This window comes from Nilaparvata lugens, chromosome 8, assembly GCF_014356525.2.
Source record: "Nilaparvata lugens isolate BPH chromosome 8, ASM1435652v1, whole genome shotgun sequence".
Classification (NCBI taxonomy): domain Eukaryota; kingdom Metazoa; phylum Arthropoda; class Insecta; order Hemiptera; family Delphacidae; genus Nilaparvata; species Nilaparvata lugens.
Window position 1 is genome coordinate 7,931,500 of NC_052511.1, and position 17,826 is coordinate 7,949,325.

General features: G+C 32.0%; 1 protein-coding gene across 4 annotated transcripts in view; it reads left to right on the plus strand.

Moving 5' to 3' along the window:
• Positions 1-15,479, plus strand: part of LOC111046194 (fatty acid synthase) — a 75,067-nt gene extending 59,588 nt beyond the window's left edge. For 3 of the 4 annotated variants that reach the window (XM_039433841.1, XM_039433840.1, XM_039433842.1), the window contains exons 21-30: positions 766-958; positions 1,358-1,550; positions 2,663-2,790; positions 3,369-3,477; positions 4,666-4,810; positions 6,124-6,385; positions 9,850-10,139; positions 11,776-11,997; positions 13,557-13,793; positions 15,155-15,470. In XM_039433841.1, the coding sequence (XP_039289775.1) occupies positions 766-958; positions 1,358-1,550; positions 2,663-2,790; positions 3,369-3,477; positions 4,666-4,810; positions 6,124-6,385; positions 9,850-10,139; positions 11,776-11,997; positions 13,557-13,793; positions 15,155-15,346 (1,971 nt within the window). In that variant the 3' untranslated portion in view covers positions 15,347-15,470. Of the gene's footprint in view, positions 1-765; positions 959-1,357; positions 1,551-2,662; positions 2,791-3,368; positions 3,478-4,665; positions 4,811-6,123; positions 6,386-9,849; positions 10,140-11,775; positions 11,998-13,556; positions 13,794-15,154 lie in introns of all 4 variants that reach the window. The other variant, XM_039433839.1, reaches the window with a different exon arrangement.
• The last annotated feature ends 2,347 nt before the right edge of the window (positions 15,480-17,826 follow it).

The window sequence follows — 17,826 nt, forward strand, 5'->3', positions numbered from 1 at the left end:
AATGAGTGTGTAACTGTTACTTTGACTCTTCAATATTTGTTTCCATTACGATCTGCTTGTTAATAATCACTTTTGAACAACTGAATTACGACATAACAGTCAGGTATTCAACAAAAATGCAACGTTCAACGGAAGTGTCAGCCAGTGTTGATGAAGGTCCTAGTGTCCGAAAGCGCTCCACCAATGTGAGTATTTATAAATACCTGACTGCTATGTCGTAATTTAGTTGTTCAAAAGTGTTATTTCAAATCATCCATACCTCCCTGCCCAACTCTGTATAATAGATTAATTTATTCTAAATTTACTATTTGATTGTACAACTTATTGCTATCTCACATAAAAGAAAAGTAAGGTAAAGCTTTCAGATTTTCATTGAAAAAAGAGCTGCTATCCATGCTACTCGGTGGAGGAATATAAGGATTTTTACAAACCTCAAGATGGAGGTTTAAGAAGATAGATAACATGACATTGTTACTGTTTGATTAATGACAAATTGACATATCCTTATACCCGTTTTACAGGTGGTCAGTGAATGAAATGATAATGAATGAATAATGATTCAACAAATTATTTACTAACTTTGTTGTTGTCTAGACTCTGTGTTTCTACTGTGTAGACTCTGTGTAGAAACACATTGTGTAGACTACAACAAATTTATTATATTATAGTGTCTAGTCATGGAAAACAACATCGATTTCAATATTATTTACTGTTAGAGTTTTCAATTCCGGTACCTCAATTCAAATCAATCCGTTTTTTTTTCAGATAAACAGACAACACTTATTCCAAGAAAACGAAAACTTCGACATTCAAATCAACATTATTACGAAAGGATCAGGTGTTGACATTGTGTTGAATCTCAGTGAGAGCAAAATTTCTGCTTCATTGGAATGTCTTGGTCAATACGGAAGATTCTTGCATTTGGGTCAGAACAAAAAGGAACTGAAATCTTCAATTGGTAAGGAAATATCTTACATCGACATTATCCATCATGTTCAACAATTTTCATCACATAAAAAATTCAATTCAAAAAAGTTGTATTTGTTATCACATGCTGAAATCTTCAATTGGTGAGCAAATATCTTACATCGACACTATCCATCATGTTCAACAATTTTTCATCACATAAAAAATTCAATTCAAAAAAGTTTTATTTGTGATCACATAAAAAATGTATATTACACAGCGTCTCACTGACTGAGTACTTGCATTTGTATATTTTTTCTTCAAGATGTTTGTGTACTTTCTATTTGAAGTACTTTTTGACATTTGTTATGAAGCATAAATTTCAAGTACTTTTCGACGTTTGCTATGAAACAGAATCCTGATCAGACTTTTCGGTTTGTTTTATTTGCAGGAATGTTCGTCTTTCTGAAAGCGATATCTGTGTTTGGAGTGAATGGGAACAGTCTCTTTGAATACCCTGACAGTATGAAAGAGAAGCTGAGAAATTTGATACAGGCGGGAATTGAAGATGGAACAGTCAAACCTTTGGATAGAGTTGTTACCCAGGGTCCATGCACTGATAAAGATGCTTCTGAAATGATAAGGTTTGTGATTTGAATCCAAATTATTATTTAAAATATTTGTCAACTTTTTGATGAGGGCTACTGTTATTTTTATCAAGAAATAAAAAATCTGAGTACCTTTTTTAAAAACTCAGACTCAAACTTACTTCGATTTTTTATTTCTTGATAGAAGATTTGCCCTTTAAATGAATATTATTATTTATATTCCTATAATTACTGTTTTGCATTTTGTGATATATTGAAGTATGGTAACAAATCTAAGTCAGTTTTTTTGTTGAATGATGTTACCTACAAGCTTTTAACTTGTTGAAATAAAAAGATGTGATGACATTATGCAACAATGCGTTTGGTGAGTACCTTTTTTAAAATCTTAGATTTAAACTTACTTAATTTTTTTATTTCTTGATAAAAAATTTCTTCTTTGAATGAAAGTTATTATTTGTATTCCTATAATTACTATGTTTTGAAATATATTGTGACTTATTGAAGTATGGTAACAAATCTAAGTCAGTTTTTTTGTTAAATGATGTTACTCACAAGCTTTTCCCTTGTTAAAATAAAAAGATGTAATGACATGATGATGATATAATGAGATTATGCAAACAACAATGTGCTAGGTGGGTTTTGAATCCACAACTCTCCTATGGTAGTAGTTTGAAAAAATGATATAATGCCTTATACCACTGAGGGTTTTTGTATTTTATATTCATCAATGTCATTTTGCATCACGAACTGCTTACTTTTAAATCACTTTTTTGTTATTAAATAGAACGAATTTGAGAAATTCGACTTCTAGTCTTTCTATTATTTAATAACAAAAAAGTGATATCACAATATTCTTATTATAAATAGTTCAACATAAATTTGATGTGAAAACATTGTACGGACTCAGTTTATTGAGAATGTGGATTTTGTTGTTTAAGATTCAAAATTTGGAGATGAATGAAAATATTTGGACATTATTTTGTCACTTCAACACCGATATGCAGTCTTTGATTTTATGTCATAAACAATTTCAGTAATGTTTGGTTTTTCGTTATTCTAATAATAATTATGTACAATTTCATTGTAGGTAAAATGTAGTTTACAATATTTTTCATTCATGTTTTGTGTATTCTTGTTTGCTTGTTTAGGGCTTCTATTACGAATAATTCGTGGAAGAAGATTGAGCATTGTATTAAACCAGAGAAGTCCAAAAAATCGGTTAACTCTCTGGTTAATAAGTTCTCCTGTAATCGGAGTCGTAGTTACATTGTTGTGGGTAAGCTTCAATTTCGTTGAATTACTTGGATTATGCTATTTAATATCTTGTCTTCAATTTCCATATCAACTTGAATTGACATACATGATGAATTAGTACGATTTTCATTCATTCTTTTGCAAAACAAAAACGTTACGGTATTACTGTAATTTTATATAAACTTTTTATACAAATTTATTTACTTATAATATTGTTAATTTTATTATTATACTGTATACTTCTAAAATTTTGTACTTTTGTTAACTTTATTATTTTGTGATTGCAGATTTATGTCTGTAAAATTATTTGGAAAATAAAATTACAAATATATTACAATTATATTGTTCGATTCTAGTAGTTATTTAGTGGGTCATCAATTAATTTCGATTCAACATCATTTATACCTCATCTTGAATGAACAATCTTTAAATATCTCAAATTATCAATACATAACTACTATAATCGTTGCTTTTGTAAGAATTTCAAATGTTGCTCAACGAGTTTGAAACTCAATAATTCTTTCTATTACTACTTTGATGAAACATTTTTTAAATAATGTGTAGCCTACAGTTTGAGTATAGGTATTTAAAACATTTCAGGTGGTGCATCTTCTTTATTCCTGGATATTATAACTTGGTTGGTGAAAAGAGGAGCTAAAAAGCTGGTTATTATCAACCAGCAGAGCATGAGTACAGTTTCAAATAGGAGGTAAATATTCTTGAGATTGTATTACGGTTATAACTTTGAATATATTCAATGTATCAATAAAGTAATATATTTTTCCTACAGTTACCCTGAAAAGTGGCCATTCCTGCACTGATTGCAGAACGCAAAGAATCACTTTTCCGCTCTAGTGCGGGAAAACTTTTTTCTGCACTCCAGATTTGCAACATGGCAACGCAAAATAGTTAGTAGGTTATATGGAGCACCAGTGCAGCAAAATCAAAATTGAGTTGGTAACTGTGGTATAGTGTTGTGGTGCACGTTATAATAATATGAAGGCAGTGGACAACAGTGGATGACAGCGACAGCCACCACATGAGTGTCACAGCCTTCATTCATTTACTACTACATTATTCAATTTTATATAAATAAAGGTTCTTATTAATAATAAAATTACACAGAAAAACATTTGATGGATTTTAGGGAATTTTACCCATAATCACCCACTTTTCATATTCAATGGTAACTGTAGGAAAAAATTAATGTGAAATACGTGCGCAAAGTTCCTCTGCTGCACTCAAGAAACCATTCCGCCCTCGCCTACGGCTCGGGCGTAAACGTTTCTTTCGGTGCAGCAAACTGTCACTTTGCGCACTAGTTGCACAAATAACTATAAACGTATAATACGTATAGAGTAGATAATATAGCTCCTTGTTTTGTAGTATGCAAGGTGCCAAAAATTGAAGCAATGTAAAACAGGAAGAAATTCTGTAAAAGTTATTCAGAATTAAAGGTATCGACTTAGTTTTAGCTAAAGCTAAAACTCATTTGTCATTTGTCATTGTCTCTTATGAAGTTTCATGAATTGTACATTCTTTAAGGGTGGGCACTCACCAGTTAGTCAAGACAAGACAAGACACGTTAGCTATGCTAAAGCTATGTGTCATTTGTCATTGTCTCTTATGAAGTTTCATGAATTGTACATTCTTTAAGGGTGGGCACTCACCAGTTAGTCAAGACAAGACAAGACACGTTTAGTCACAATACTTCACATAGTTGCTTATGAAGCAACACACACCGATTAGTCATTGCAATTAGACATGCCTTCATAAGCAACTATGTGAAGTATTGTGACTAAATGTGTCTTGTCTTCTCTTGACTAACTGGTGTGTGCCTAGCCTAATGATTGTTTTGATGATCACTAGCCTAATGATCACTGTTTTTGTTGAGCAGGTTGGATCTACTGATGTCGGAGTACAGTGACTTGATGGTCGAAAAAATCTCAGCCGATCAAATAAAATCGGTGAAAGAAGCACAAAATATTATCTGCAAAGCCATCACTCTAGGACCTGTTGATGGTGCCTTTTTCGTTGCATTGGTAATATTTATGCTCAAATAATAATACATTTAGCATTAAATTTTTTCCTTTCACATTTATCCATCATATTTATTGTGGGGGTATGTAATCATGTAGAGTCCACCTCATACTTAATTTTCTCTTGTCTATTTCCATATTGATTGAAAATGATGTTTCATATAGTTTTCTAACAGGTGTATCACTAAAGGGCAGGTCACACCGAGCTCGCGTCCGCGGCTGTAGCGAAGTCAAAAAACTCGCCGTCCATGATATTAAGTTGTGCAGGTCACACCGAGCTCGCTACCGCGGAGGTAGTACCTCGGCGGTAGTTTCACTTCGGCGAACTTTTGAAACGTCTCCTAGTGGGAGTACCGCTAGCGGTAGTGAGCTCGGTGTGACCTGCACAACTTAATAACATGGAAGGCGAGTTTTTTGACTTCGCTACAGCCGCGGACGCGAGCTCGGTGTGACCTGCCCTTTAGTGATACACCTGTTAGAAAACTATGTGAAACATCATAGCAACGCCAATATTATATATTAGATTATTATTCATTTTCAATGAAAGCTTTTGTAATTTTGTTAGTAAATTTCCAATGTATGAAACTGAATTCTGTTTTCCATATATTTATGGATTATTTATATGAACTTGGCAATAAATTTGATTTGAATTATTTAGGAATGTTTGATTTCGTCAGGGAAAACTTTTCCAATTATTGAAATGAGAAAATAAAGATTGGGTATCATAAAAATTGCGACTATGTCCCGTTTTGGAAAGCCAATTTTCTGTCTCCAGCTTGACTAAGTCTAGAACTTAGCTAAATCCCGAGCTCGGAAACCGGCCCTAAATGAATGCAAAATTTGACTGAAAATCCAATATAAAAATGAAGATAAAGAGTTATTGTTTGTTTATTTTATGTTAGAAGCTGCTGTCAAACATCTTTTTTTTTGTTTGAAGCCTCTCGCTGATAACATAACATGCTTAACAAGCAAATCGAGCATGTGTGTACACACTCGACACTTGTCCTGTCGTTAGTACATTTACTGTATAAACAGTAACTATGAACAGTTATTTTTATAGTTATCTGTTATCTTTTCATAGTTATTACCAAATATTGGGGCACCGAGTTTCGCTCTGTAGTACAAAAGCATAGAAGCATAGTTTATATTTATTTATCTATATTCATTGATACGCAGAACACAATTCTTTAAAATGATTGGGGAAGAACCAACAGTAACTGCAGTTTTTAGTGGCTACCCTAAGAAATACAAGTAGGCTAGTATCTTTTCATAGTAATTAGTCTACCAATTTCAACTTGGCATTTGTTTGTTGTCAGAATGAGAAAACCGATCTGATCAACTACTTTGACCGAGCGACGCGGAACTTGTGCCCCAACATGTCGCATTTCGTGTGTGTGCTGTGTGGTGGAGGCATGTTGTGCGACATCCGACGCGAGTGTCGTCTGGCCGGAGTGGCGCTGCACTGTGAGAAGCCAAAACTGCACACTGCGCAAGTGATCTGCGCATTGGACAAAGCCATCTCCACCAACAGTGTCAGCCAGATTCTGTTGACTGAGTGCAGTTCGGATTCTACCTCAGGTAATATTTCATTGATAAATTCAATCATACAATAAGTACATCATCAAAATGATAGGGAGAGAAAAATAAGGTAACGTTCATGCTATTCCTCTCCCAAATTTAGATAGGGTTACACATAGTCCGAATTAATTAATTCATTCATTTATTTACAATGCAAATGACACTAATGTAATAACATTGAAAGATAAAATAATAAGCTAGTCCTTGTGCTATTTTTCTTACAAATTTATAGGTGACAATTGATAAATTTAAGTTTTATAGAGTATAGAATAAAATTTTTTTACTGGTTTTGGATGATATAATGTTGAGAAGCTTGATGAAGATTTTTTTTTAATAAAAAGGTTTACTGGAATGAAAGCAGGAAGAATGTCAGCCAGAGACTGTTGTGTTGTTTGAATGTAGTTCGAACTCTACCTCGGGTGAATCTATTCATAAATAAGTTTTATAGTATTAGATGATGAAAGATGAGCTAAACTAGATGTTCATCTCAGAATGTTTTCTCTCAATGAATAGATTTATTTAAGTGAAAGCAGGAAGCGAAAGTAATACGAGACTCCAAAATTTGACACTAGAGGAATCCTGCTCAATAAGACAATTCAATTACTGGCTTATGCTGATAACATTGCAGCCAGATCAGTCCCCTATATGATGGAGGCATATAATAGCATGAGAGAGGCAGCAAATAGTATGGGACTGATTGTAAACAAGCAGAAAACAAAGATCATGGTCTCATCAAGGTCCAATGCTCATAGATTGAATGCTGCTCAGTGTGACCTGATATGTTAATTGTTCATTTTTTCCATTGTAATGTAGTGCTAGTATGCAAAGGGTCTTGCAAGACCTGGCAATACATTGTCATTTGTGATAAACAATCAATCAATAGCTAATTGTGGTTTGGAGGTGGTTGATGAGTTCGTCTACCTTGGTTCTTCAGTAAACTCAAAAAATGAAACAACACATGAGATCAGGTGAAGAATCCTACTTGCAAATAGGACATACTTCGGTTTAGCCAAACACTTCAGATCAAGAAATTTGAGCCGAGAGTCAAAGATAAGAATCTACCGCACACTGATTCTGCCTGTGCTGACCTATGCCAGTGAGGCATGGACCCTAACAAAACTGGATGAGAATATGATCAACATTTTCAAACGAGAGATTCTACGCCGAATTTTTGGTGGTGTGCAAATTGATGGAGTGTGGCACAGAAGAAAGAATAGGGATCTGTATGATATGTACGGCCACACCAATTCACTGGCTATTATCAGAGTAGGGAGACTCAGGTGGGCAGGACATGTCGAAAGAGCTTATGACTCATATCCGCCTAAAAGAATCATAAATTACAACATGGAAGGAAGAAGACGCCCTGGTCGACCAAGACTGAGATGGATGGACTCAGTCACTGAAGATGCAAGGAGGCTTGGTGTAAGAAATTGGAGACGAGCTGCCATGGATAGTGTAGAATGGAGGCGATTGCTGGAGGAGGCCAAGATCCGTTTTGGATTGTAGAGCCGTGGATGATGATGATGAAAGCAGGAAGCATGTTATCCAGATACTGTTGACTGAATGTAGTTCCGATTCTACCTCGGGTAATTTCGTTGATAAAATACAAATTCTAATCCACATTTTATTTCATCAAAAACTTGAATATTATATGCGACTGCAATGGTAATTATTACAGAAAAGAAAATATACAATATATTTTTTTTAATCTCGGGTGAAAGTATTATTCACATGTTTGTAATAAGTTTACTGGCATTGGATGATGAAGAGTTGACCCAAGCTTGAAAGTTCAACAGAATGAAAGTTAGATCTAAACTTGATGTGGAGTGGTGAATGGTACAATATATTTGTTTAAAGAAAGTCTCGAGTTTTGTCAATGAAGTTGGAACTTTTGAGAGATTTGAGCAAATGAATAACCTGAAAATACCTTTTAAAGTAACCTTACCTCTTTTTAAAGTAATTTTTCTGTTGATTCCTACAAAAAATGATTTGATAGACTTCAATATTATGTTGCCGAAAATCATGGAGTCATGATACATACTGAAATCAATTGAATTAATAGTTCTTACAAAACTAAATTTCAATTGAATAATCAAAGATTTTAACTGGAATCATGATTTGATGCAATGGAATCAGTTTAATACAGCAGTAATTTATTATCTGAAATTTACACTCCATTCAGAAATGTTGAGGAACTCTTCTATCAAACTAGAATCGATGAATAAAGCTGCGTTTACACCAAAGCTATTAACAAAAAATTAATCCTCATACTAAACTCACTCTCCATCTCTAGCACCATCATCATTATCAATCAGCTCATACTAGACTTATTAGAATATTTATTTTAAATTCCATTAGTGATATAAGTGTTGCAATGTATCTCCCTTTTAATCTCTAGCACCATCATCATTATTATCCAGCTCATACTAGACTTCTTATCATACACATGATGAACATATGTGTTTGTCAAGTTTCGTTCAATCTAATAGAATCTATAAGGATCAATCAATCAATCATTCTCTTTATTCAAAACATACATCAAAATGTACATGAATGCGTCTTTCTTTATTATTTTCAACAAAATAATAAAATAAATACAAGTAAAAAAAACAAAATACATCAACAATAGGTAGTCTAAATACATAATGAGTTGGCACTATAAAATTCTTCATAACTGTATAATTTTAATTCCACGATATACTTTTTCAGTTTGTTTTTAAACCTAGTAATATCTTTTTCATGATTGATCTTAGTAGGAAGGTAAGTAATGAATTTGATGCCCATATAGGTTGGGCTTTGTTTGTACTTCTCTTTACTATGTTCTTTGATGATAAAGTTGTTCCTATTTCTTGTATTATTGTCATGCACACTAGATTTCCTGGGGGAATTTGTCTTCATTATTTTTACGTGTAATATTGTTTTATAAATATAAAGTCCATACACCGTCATTAATTCTAACTTTTTAAAAAATGCCCTGCACGACTCATGTTTATTTAAATTAATAGGATTAAATTATTAAAATTTTGTTAATAACTTTGGTGTAAACCCAGCTTTAGGCTAAATATTATCAGCCCCACAAATTACAGTATTTATGAACCCCATTGAATACATTACATAATAACATCTTTCCTCTATTATAATTGAAATTATTCATTGCATTTTTACTAACAATAATAATAGGTGGGTTATTTCCTTCACTCATAGTCTTCGATTTCAATCAAATCAAACCACTCTTATCCTTTAATGCAACTTGACTTAATTTTTGTCGTACTATTTGTGTATTTTAGAAGACAGCAAGTCATTCATTAGCATTACACCTAAAATTATTCATCACATTTTTAGTGACAATAATAATAGGTTGGTTATTTCATCCACTCATAGTCTTCGATTTCAATCAAATCAAACCACTATTATCCTTTAATACAACTTAACTTAATTTTTGTCGTACTATTTGTGTATTTTAGAAGACAGCAAGTCGTTCATCCGTCACTTGTCGTGGCACTTACCGAGTTCCACCGAGGAACTACTGTCATTCGGCAAACAGCTGACCTCCACCCAAGCCAGGTTCGAAGAGATCTGCACGCTGAGTCCTCGCTACTCCAAGACCAAGGGAACTTCGCCCGTCTTCTTCATTCCTGGCTTCAAACCGAACCAGTTCAGGAAGATGATTTCGAGGCTCGTCTATCCGGCGTTCATTGCTCGGTTACCGGCTGAAATATCTTCGGTACAGGAGGTGGCTGAGGAACTTGTCAAGGTATCAAATTCATAATCAAATTCAAAATAAAAAACAACCTCAAATTGCAAGAGTAGGACAAGAACACCTTAAGCAAATAACATGGTACTACCATAGAGAAAATATAGTTGACCGAGCGAAGTGAGGTCAAAGATTCAAGTCGACGGTTTGGCATTTCTCTTATTGTTTGAATGTTTGAATGTTTAAATGTTTGAATGTTAAAATGTTTGAATGTTTAACTGTTTGAATGTTTGAATGTTTGAATGTTTGAATGTTTAAATGTTCAAATGTTTAAATGTTTAAATGTTTAAATGTTTAAATGTTTAAATGTTTAAATGTTTAAATGTTCAAATGTTTAAATGTTTAAATGTTTAAATGTTCAAATGTTTAAATGTTTAAATGTTTAAATGTTTGAATGTTTGAATGTTTGAATGTTTGAATGTTTGAATGTTTAAATGTTTAAATTTTTAAATGTTTAAATGTTTGAATGTTTAAATGTTTAAATGTTTAAATGTTTAAATGTTTAAATGTTTAAATGTTTAAATGTTTAAATGTTTAAATGTTTTAAATGTTTAAATGTTAAAATGTTAAAATGTTTAATGTTTAAATGTTTAAATGTTTAAATGTTTAAATGTTTAAATGTTTAATGTTTAAATGTTTAAATGTTTAAATGTTTAAATGTTTAAATGTTTAAATGTTTAAATGTTTAAATGTTTAAATGTTTAAATGTTTAAATGTTTAAATGTTTAAATGTTTAAATGTTTTAAATGTTTTAAATGTTTAAATGTGTAAATGTTTGAATTTTTAAATGTTTATATGTTGCGCATTTACGGTAATAGATTTTCATGAAATTTGACAGGTATGTACCTTTTTTAATTGCGCGTCGACGTATATACAAGGTTTTTGGAAATTTTGCATTTCAAGGATAATATAAACTAAAAAGGAGCCTCCTCCATACGCCAATATTAGAGTAAGAATCAGACTATAGAATTATTCATCATAAATCAGCTGACAAGTGATTACACAGATGTGTGGAGAAGCCAGTCTATTGCTGTATTTCCATAAGGCCTATAGTTTTAATCAGGTACTTGTGGTTGAAAATACTGCGTGAGATCTACTGTTCACAGAACTACTAGTATAAGAAGATATCCTATTGTAGAGAGCGTTTATATTCAAAATTTCACCGTTAACTCAAGATAGTCCCAGTATTTTTCCCGTGAAGCTTTATTACGCTGGTAGTCTCTCATAATGTGCCGTTCTTACACTCCTACCCCAACAAAACAGTCATAATAGACAGTAGTTGGCATGAGTCTACTAAAATCGGCTTGAAATTTGGAACATAAACGACATTTACCATGGGATATCTTCTTATTCTATCTTCTCTTCAATTTGACTTGTTTAATCTAGTAATTATTTAGCGTTGTATTGGAGGGTTGAGTGTAAGAGAGGGCCGGCTGCGCCCTAGCTCCGCCCTCCTAGGTAAAAATAAAGGAGCAATTCTATTCTATTCTCTCTATTATACTGTTGATCGACATCACAAATTAATCTATCGATTTTCTAGATTGGAAATAATTTCATATAATCGATTTCATTCATGATTGTATACTGGAAAATAATGTTCCTATTCATGAGAATAATAATTTACTTCCTCTTCCAGAACTTGAAAAGCATCCGAACGTCTGTATGCTACACATTCATAGCGTCTGGTTGGGGAGGGCTGTTGGCTTTGAAGATGGTGAGCCTGTTGGAGAGAGAGGGAATTCTGGCCACGGTGATGATGATCGATGCTTCACCTGATTCAATCCTCAAGTGGACATCCTCCTTCAAGGATGACATGGAAGCAAAACTCATCAACAGATACTTCTCTTTGACCAATGAGGTTTGTTTTTGGTATTTTCTATTCTCTTGTCTACAATATTTTCCTGTATTTTCTTATTTTGTTAATAGTAGGTCTGTCCATTCTGGTAATAAGAGAAATAGTAATTATAATTGGTTTCAATTACAGTATCAAACTGTTTAATACATACCTTTTTTGACCGATGAGATTTGTTTCCGGTTTCATTCATTCGCTTGCTTACATACTTTTATACTTTTCACTTTTCCTTTTGATATTTTGTTAATAGTAGATCTGTGGATTCTGATATTAAGAAACATTATAATTATTATTTATTTCAATTACAGTATAAACTGATCAATAGACCCTCCTCTTTGAACAATGAGGTTCGTTTCTGGTCACATTCATTCTCTTGCTAACATTTCATGTATTTTAAAATGTTACTACTAGTAGATCTGCCCATTTTAGTAAGACAAATAATAATTACCGTATTTATTTCAATTACAGTATAAACTGATCAATAGACCCTCCTCTTTGAACAATGAGGTTCGTTTCCGATCTCATTCATTCTCTTACAAAGTTTGCATTCTTTTAAAAATATATTGTATAAGTAGGTCTGTCCATTCCTGGTGTTGAGAAAATTTATTATCAATTCAAATTACAATATTAATGATATTTCGTCTAACCTAGAGGTGGAAATCATAAGAATATTTTTTCATCCAATATAATTCATCCAGTTCCGTCATAATAAGTGAGAATTTGTGTGTATTTATGGCTTCAAATTTTTATAAAATAACTTAATCAATTCAATGTGCAGTGATAATTAAGTGTAATATTCTACTTTCGTTTGGCGTTTTAATTCTCCTAAATTTAAAATTTGCATCTCATATTTATTTTTGGCCAAAAATTTTTGAGCTTGAACTATTTACAGTAGAAACATAACTTATTTTTATTGACATGCAACATAATCAAAATTTGGGAATGGAATAGTTTTGGGCCAAGCCTGTTGTTCCTACCCAATCATATTATTTTATATGATTTGTAATATTGTATCCACGAATAAATAAATAAATGAATAAATATTATTATTTATTACATTTATTCATTCTACGTTCATTATACATTAGATATAATTTTCCACTTCATGTTTCCAGAATCAGAATCTGACGGTTTTTAAAATCACGGTTTTTTAAATTATACGTGTGATAAGTTTCAAGATTTATGAATTGTTGACTTGTATGAGATTTGTTTTGTATTATATTATATTATTATATATCCAATAGACTCTTCTTAGTTAATGACACTCATTCGACTATTTATTGTGACTAAGGGCAAGACATATTAGGCATTTTCAGGCGTTTACAGACGAGTCGTCAGGCCAGCTCTCCGATTGGCTGATTTGATTGGTGTTCGGGAATCAGCTGATAGTCAGCCAATCGGAGGAGAGCTTCCTGCCCTGCCGACTCGTTTGGAAACGCCTGAAAAACACCTAATATGGTTTTGCCATATAGGTTACTGATCTAAACCCCTCATTCACAGCTGTTTTAATTTGTTTTTTGGAAATAAATTGAAAATTGAAAACAAAAAAATAACTTTATTTTCAGGAACAACTCAAACTTGGAAGCCTCAAAGATTGGAACATGGTGTTGAGTGGTCTCTCTGATAAAGTGCTGAAAAACGTTAACGACATGGATAAAATGAAACTAGCGTTGACTGCGTTGAGGAACAGAATTCAACTTTTCAATGATCAGAGTACACCTGAACCTCTCAAAGATGCCATTCTGCTCGCCTACAAACCCTTTGAAACCAACATCAGCAGTTCTCTATCAAACTTGAAAAATGTAAGTGGAATTAAGCAATGTGAGAACAATATTATAAACAATGTAGAACAATGTAAGTTGAATTGGTTGGCGTTCTCTACACAGTGTCACAGTCTATATAAGTGTTCATATACATTACTACACACACCTATTACTATTAGCAACTTATTCACTTTTGGAATTTGCAATTTTCAACCAGATATCTAGGTACTAGAATCATTACAATCAACACAATTACATTTTGTAGCATATTGTATTTCACAAGCCCAATTTTCAACCAGTCACCAGAATCATTACTATGAACTTAATTAAATTTTTGAAAATTATTGGAATCTACAATCTTGATTTGCATCAGAATCATACTCATCAAGATCAACTCAAACACATTCATTTTTAATTATTGGAATCCACAAGTCCAATTTTCAACCAAGCAACAAAATCATTACCATCAACTTGATTGAATTTTCATGAATTATTGGAATCAATGAAGTGATAAACATAACATATTTTGGGACAATTTTTATCTGAATTTGGGAAAGGAACAGTTTTGGGCTTTAAGCCTGTTGTTAGTATAGTTTATATTCCCATAGTTGAGAATGATTTTATTGTAAGTATCAATGTATAAATAGATGAATAAATTATTGGAAAACACAATCACAATAATTGACACCCTATAGAATAAAACTTTTTCAAGTTTCTCATAATGAGATCACATTGAATCCAGTCGAGATCCACGAACGACGACAGTAAACGACACAATAATTTTACCTGATAGAATCATTATTTTTCTAATAAAGTAACCCTCTTGAATTATTCTATTAATCTAAAGATAATGTGGTCTTGAAAATTTGGCATTACAAACTTGGCATGCCAAACCAAATTGAATTACAAAATAACACTCACTAATCACTTGAAATTGTCAAATAATGATCAACTTTGAAAATTATGATATACTCTAGTTTAGAAGGATTATCATGTTATGTCAACAAATCAGATTATGTTGATCAAATCGATTAGATTATCTAGCTAGATAATATTTCTCGCTGATTGATTACACAGCTGGAAATAAATCTGTTTCTCTCCCACACACGCATCTTTTATTTCGACAGACGACGAAATTATCATCTGTTTTTCCAAGGATGAATAATTGTTATCCTTTTCATGTCCTTCAGCAAGTTTTCCCATGGATGAGACCTAGTGCAATCGAATTTTTATATCATAAACCTACTATGTTCCAAATTTCGTGGAAATCGTTAGAGCCGTTTTCGAGATCCGTTGAACATAAATAACCAGATATAGAAATATAAACAGATGTGCAGAAATTGCTCGCTTAATATAATAGGAGTATGGTATTTATGATTATGTACTTTTGTTTGTTTCAGCTGTGCAAAAACGTGATCACAGTCTCCATAAGTGAGAAAACTGATTTGCAAAGCATGGTAGATGATGAGGACTTTATCAAAGAGATAAATACCAATGTACAGTTTGAGTATCCCGATGCTATTATTAAGCCAGAGACTGTGAAAACTTTATCCTCATTGGTTAAGGTTTATTCTATAAGACGTGGTAATTAGACTCACTTGTCATACTCTAGGTAGAGTTTGATTTAGTTGTTTGTTGAAAGATTGTCTGATCTGAAAGAAAGTGACTCTGTAAAAACGTAGTTTGTAGCAATAAAAATAATTCGGCTCAATTGAAGATTGATAATAATGTTTTTTTTCTGATAGTTTTTCACCTTTTTACTCCGCTTGTTAGGTGTATTTTGTGTAGTTTACTTGGATTAAAATATTAGATTTGCCCACCTGTATGTTTTAAAATAGATAAGTTCCTGAGGTATTCTCTTTTTATTTTTTATCGAAATGTAGTAGAATAAATTTTTTGGTTACGACGATACTCAATTCTTTGTTTTTTAAGGCTGAATCACTTTATAATTGCGAGTTTTATTAATCACTAATGTTTGTTTCCATTACGAACAGCTTGTTAATAATCACTTTTGAACAACTAAATTAATTACAACATAGCAGTCAGGTAACATAACTGCTAACCTGACTACTGTCATAGAGAAACAATAGCGTAAATATGTACTTACGAAAATCTAATTAGAAATTAACCCTTTTAAATCACTTTTGAACAACAAAATTACGACAGAGCAGTCAGATATTTATAAATAAAAGCTATTAGCTTCTACTCACATCTGTGGAGCGCTTTTATTTATAAATATATGGCTTCTCTGTCGTAATTTAGTTGTTCATAAGTGTTTATAAATCACTGAGTCCAAAACAGTCATTTAATTATTCAATTCACCATGACATGGGCACTTACGGTGATCATAGAATGATTGAAAATTTAAAACAGCCTTAGCCTTACTAAATTCCCAAATTTCGATTAAAAATTAGTCCAAAAAATATGAGTGGGATAGTATTGGATAGGGCGCTAATTAGAAAATTTAATTAATTTGTATTATTATTAAACGAAAATACAAATTAAATTCCCGGGCTGAAAAAAAAATTTCCCGGGCTGACAAATAAATTTTTGAATAGTAGCGCTCATCGAATTTCCATCTAGCTGTTGTCAATATTTGCAGTAGCAGAAGTCTTCGGGGTGAATTACAGCATTTAATTTGGATTTTCGTTTAATAATAATTAATTCATTAGCATTTGAATAATTGCAATATCTTAGTAATTTCCATCTGTAGAATTAATTTTTATACTGTAATCCTATTTTAAAACAAATTTACTTCATGTGTTTTAATAATCAGAAGCTCCAAATAGAAAAGTAAATACTGTTTTTACGACTCCTTGAAAAAAATTGACTAATTATTACTCTGTCACTTAGAAATTATAGGAATTTATTGTATATAAAAGAATCGACAGAATATAAAAGCTTCCCTATGACCTTTACCACTATTTACTCATTGTAGCCTAGTTACCTACTTGAAAATCCAATAAAATATTTATGCTCTTTGATTGTAATGTCTCCAATAGTTAGCAATTTTCTACTATTTTGCCAGTACTCGTTTATTGAAAAGAAACTCCCAACAATCAATAATTATTAATGGTTGTCGTAGTTCAAGAAGTAGCATCAATATTTGATTGAATCTGCAACTCCAACACAGTAGATAGTGGTCTTGACCTATCATTGTTATTAGGGTATTGAGTCTTGTTGTAATCTAAATGTCAATCATTCCAAAGTACAGATATTTTCTAATAAAACCACAGTAATGACTATCTCTTTTATAACGTTCAATTGTGTTTATTTGAATGATTATCCTTAATAGCAGACACTCCTTAAAGGTTCTTGGTAATCCATTATAATTATTATTTTGAAGTTTATTGTAGTTTAGTGACACTGTGTGCCGGTTGCACAAAAGGTTCTAATCACCGTTAAAATTTAAACGGCTTTTGTGCAACCGGGCCTGTGTATCTTTCTAAATATTTTTTTAAAAGCACTTACTTTTTATGATGAAATGAGAAATGAATTTCACTCCTGATGAGAAGCTTTATCAGCCTGTTTTGAAGCTCTGAACATTTATGGAATAGTTTGGGAAAATTTGATAGCATAAAAAAGATTATCCTTGCCGAAAATATGTTTCCTACTATAAACTAATTTTTGTAAATTTTAAATAAGTCTCTATGGTCGGTCAGTACAAGGTGTTTTTGGATTTTTTAAAGAAAATTATGTTGATGGAAAATCGAGAAACTAACTATGATTAGACGTTCAAAAGAAAATAAGTTCTGCAGTGATAAATTATTTTAAAAATTTTCTCTAGTTTGAATGTTCTTCACAATAATATTTTACATGTTATTAAGGTATGTTTTGAAAATACTTTTTTAAATTTATGACATTGCGAAGGACATCTATTGCAGTTGAATAGAGCCAAATAACAATATTTTTAAAAGTTAAATATGTAATCGATTTAACAGTTTATGGATAGGAGGTTGGAGGTATAATCAAATTGTGCTACCTTACTGTCAAAAGTAAGGTAGGCTACTGCTTAATATAGAATCAATTGCTAAGTTAATCTCTACTTTACAGTTATAACTTTTTAAATTTT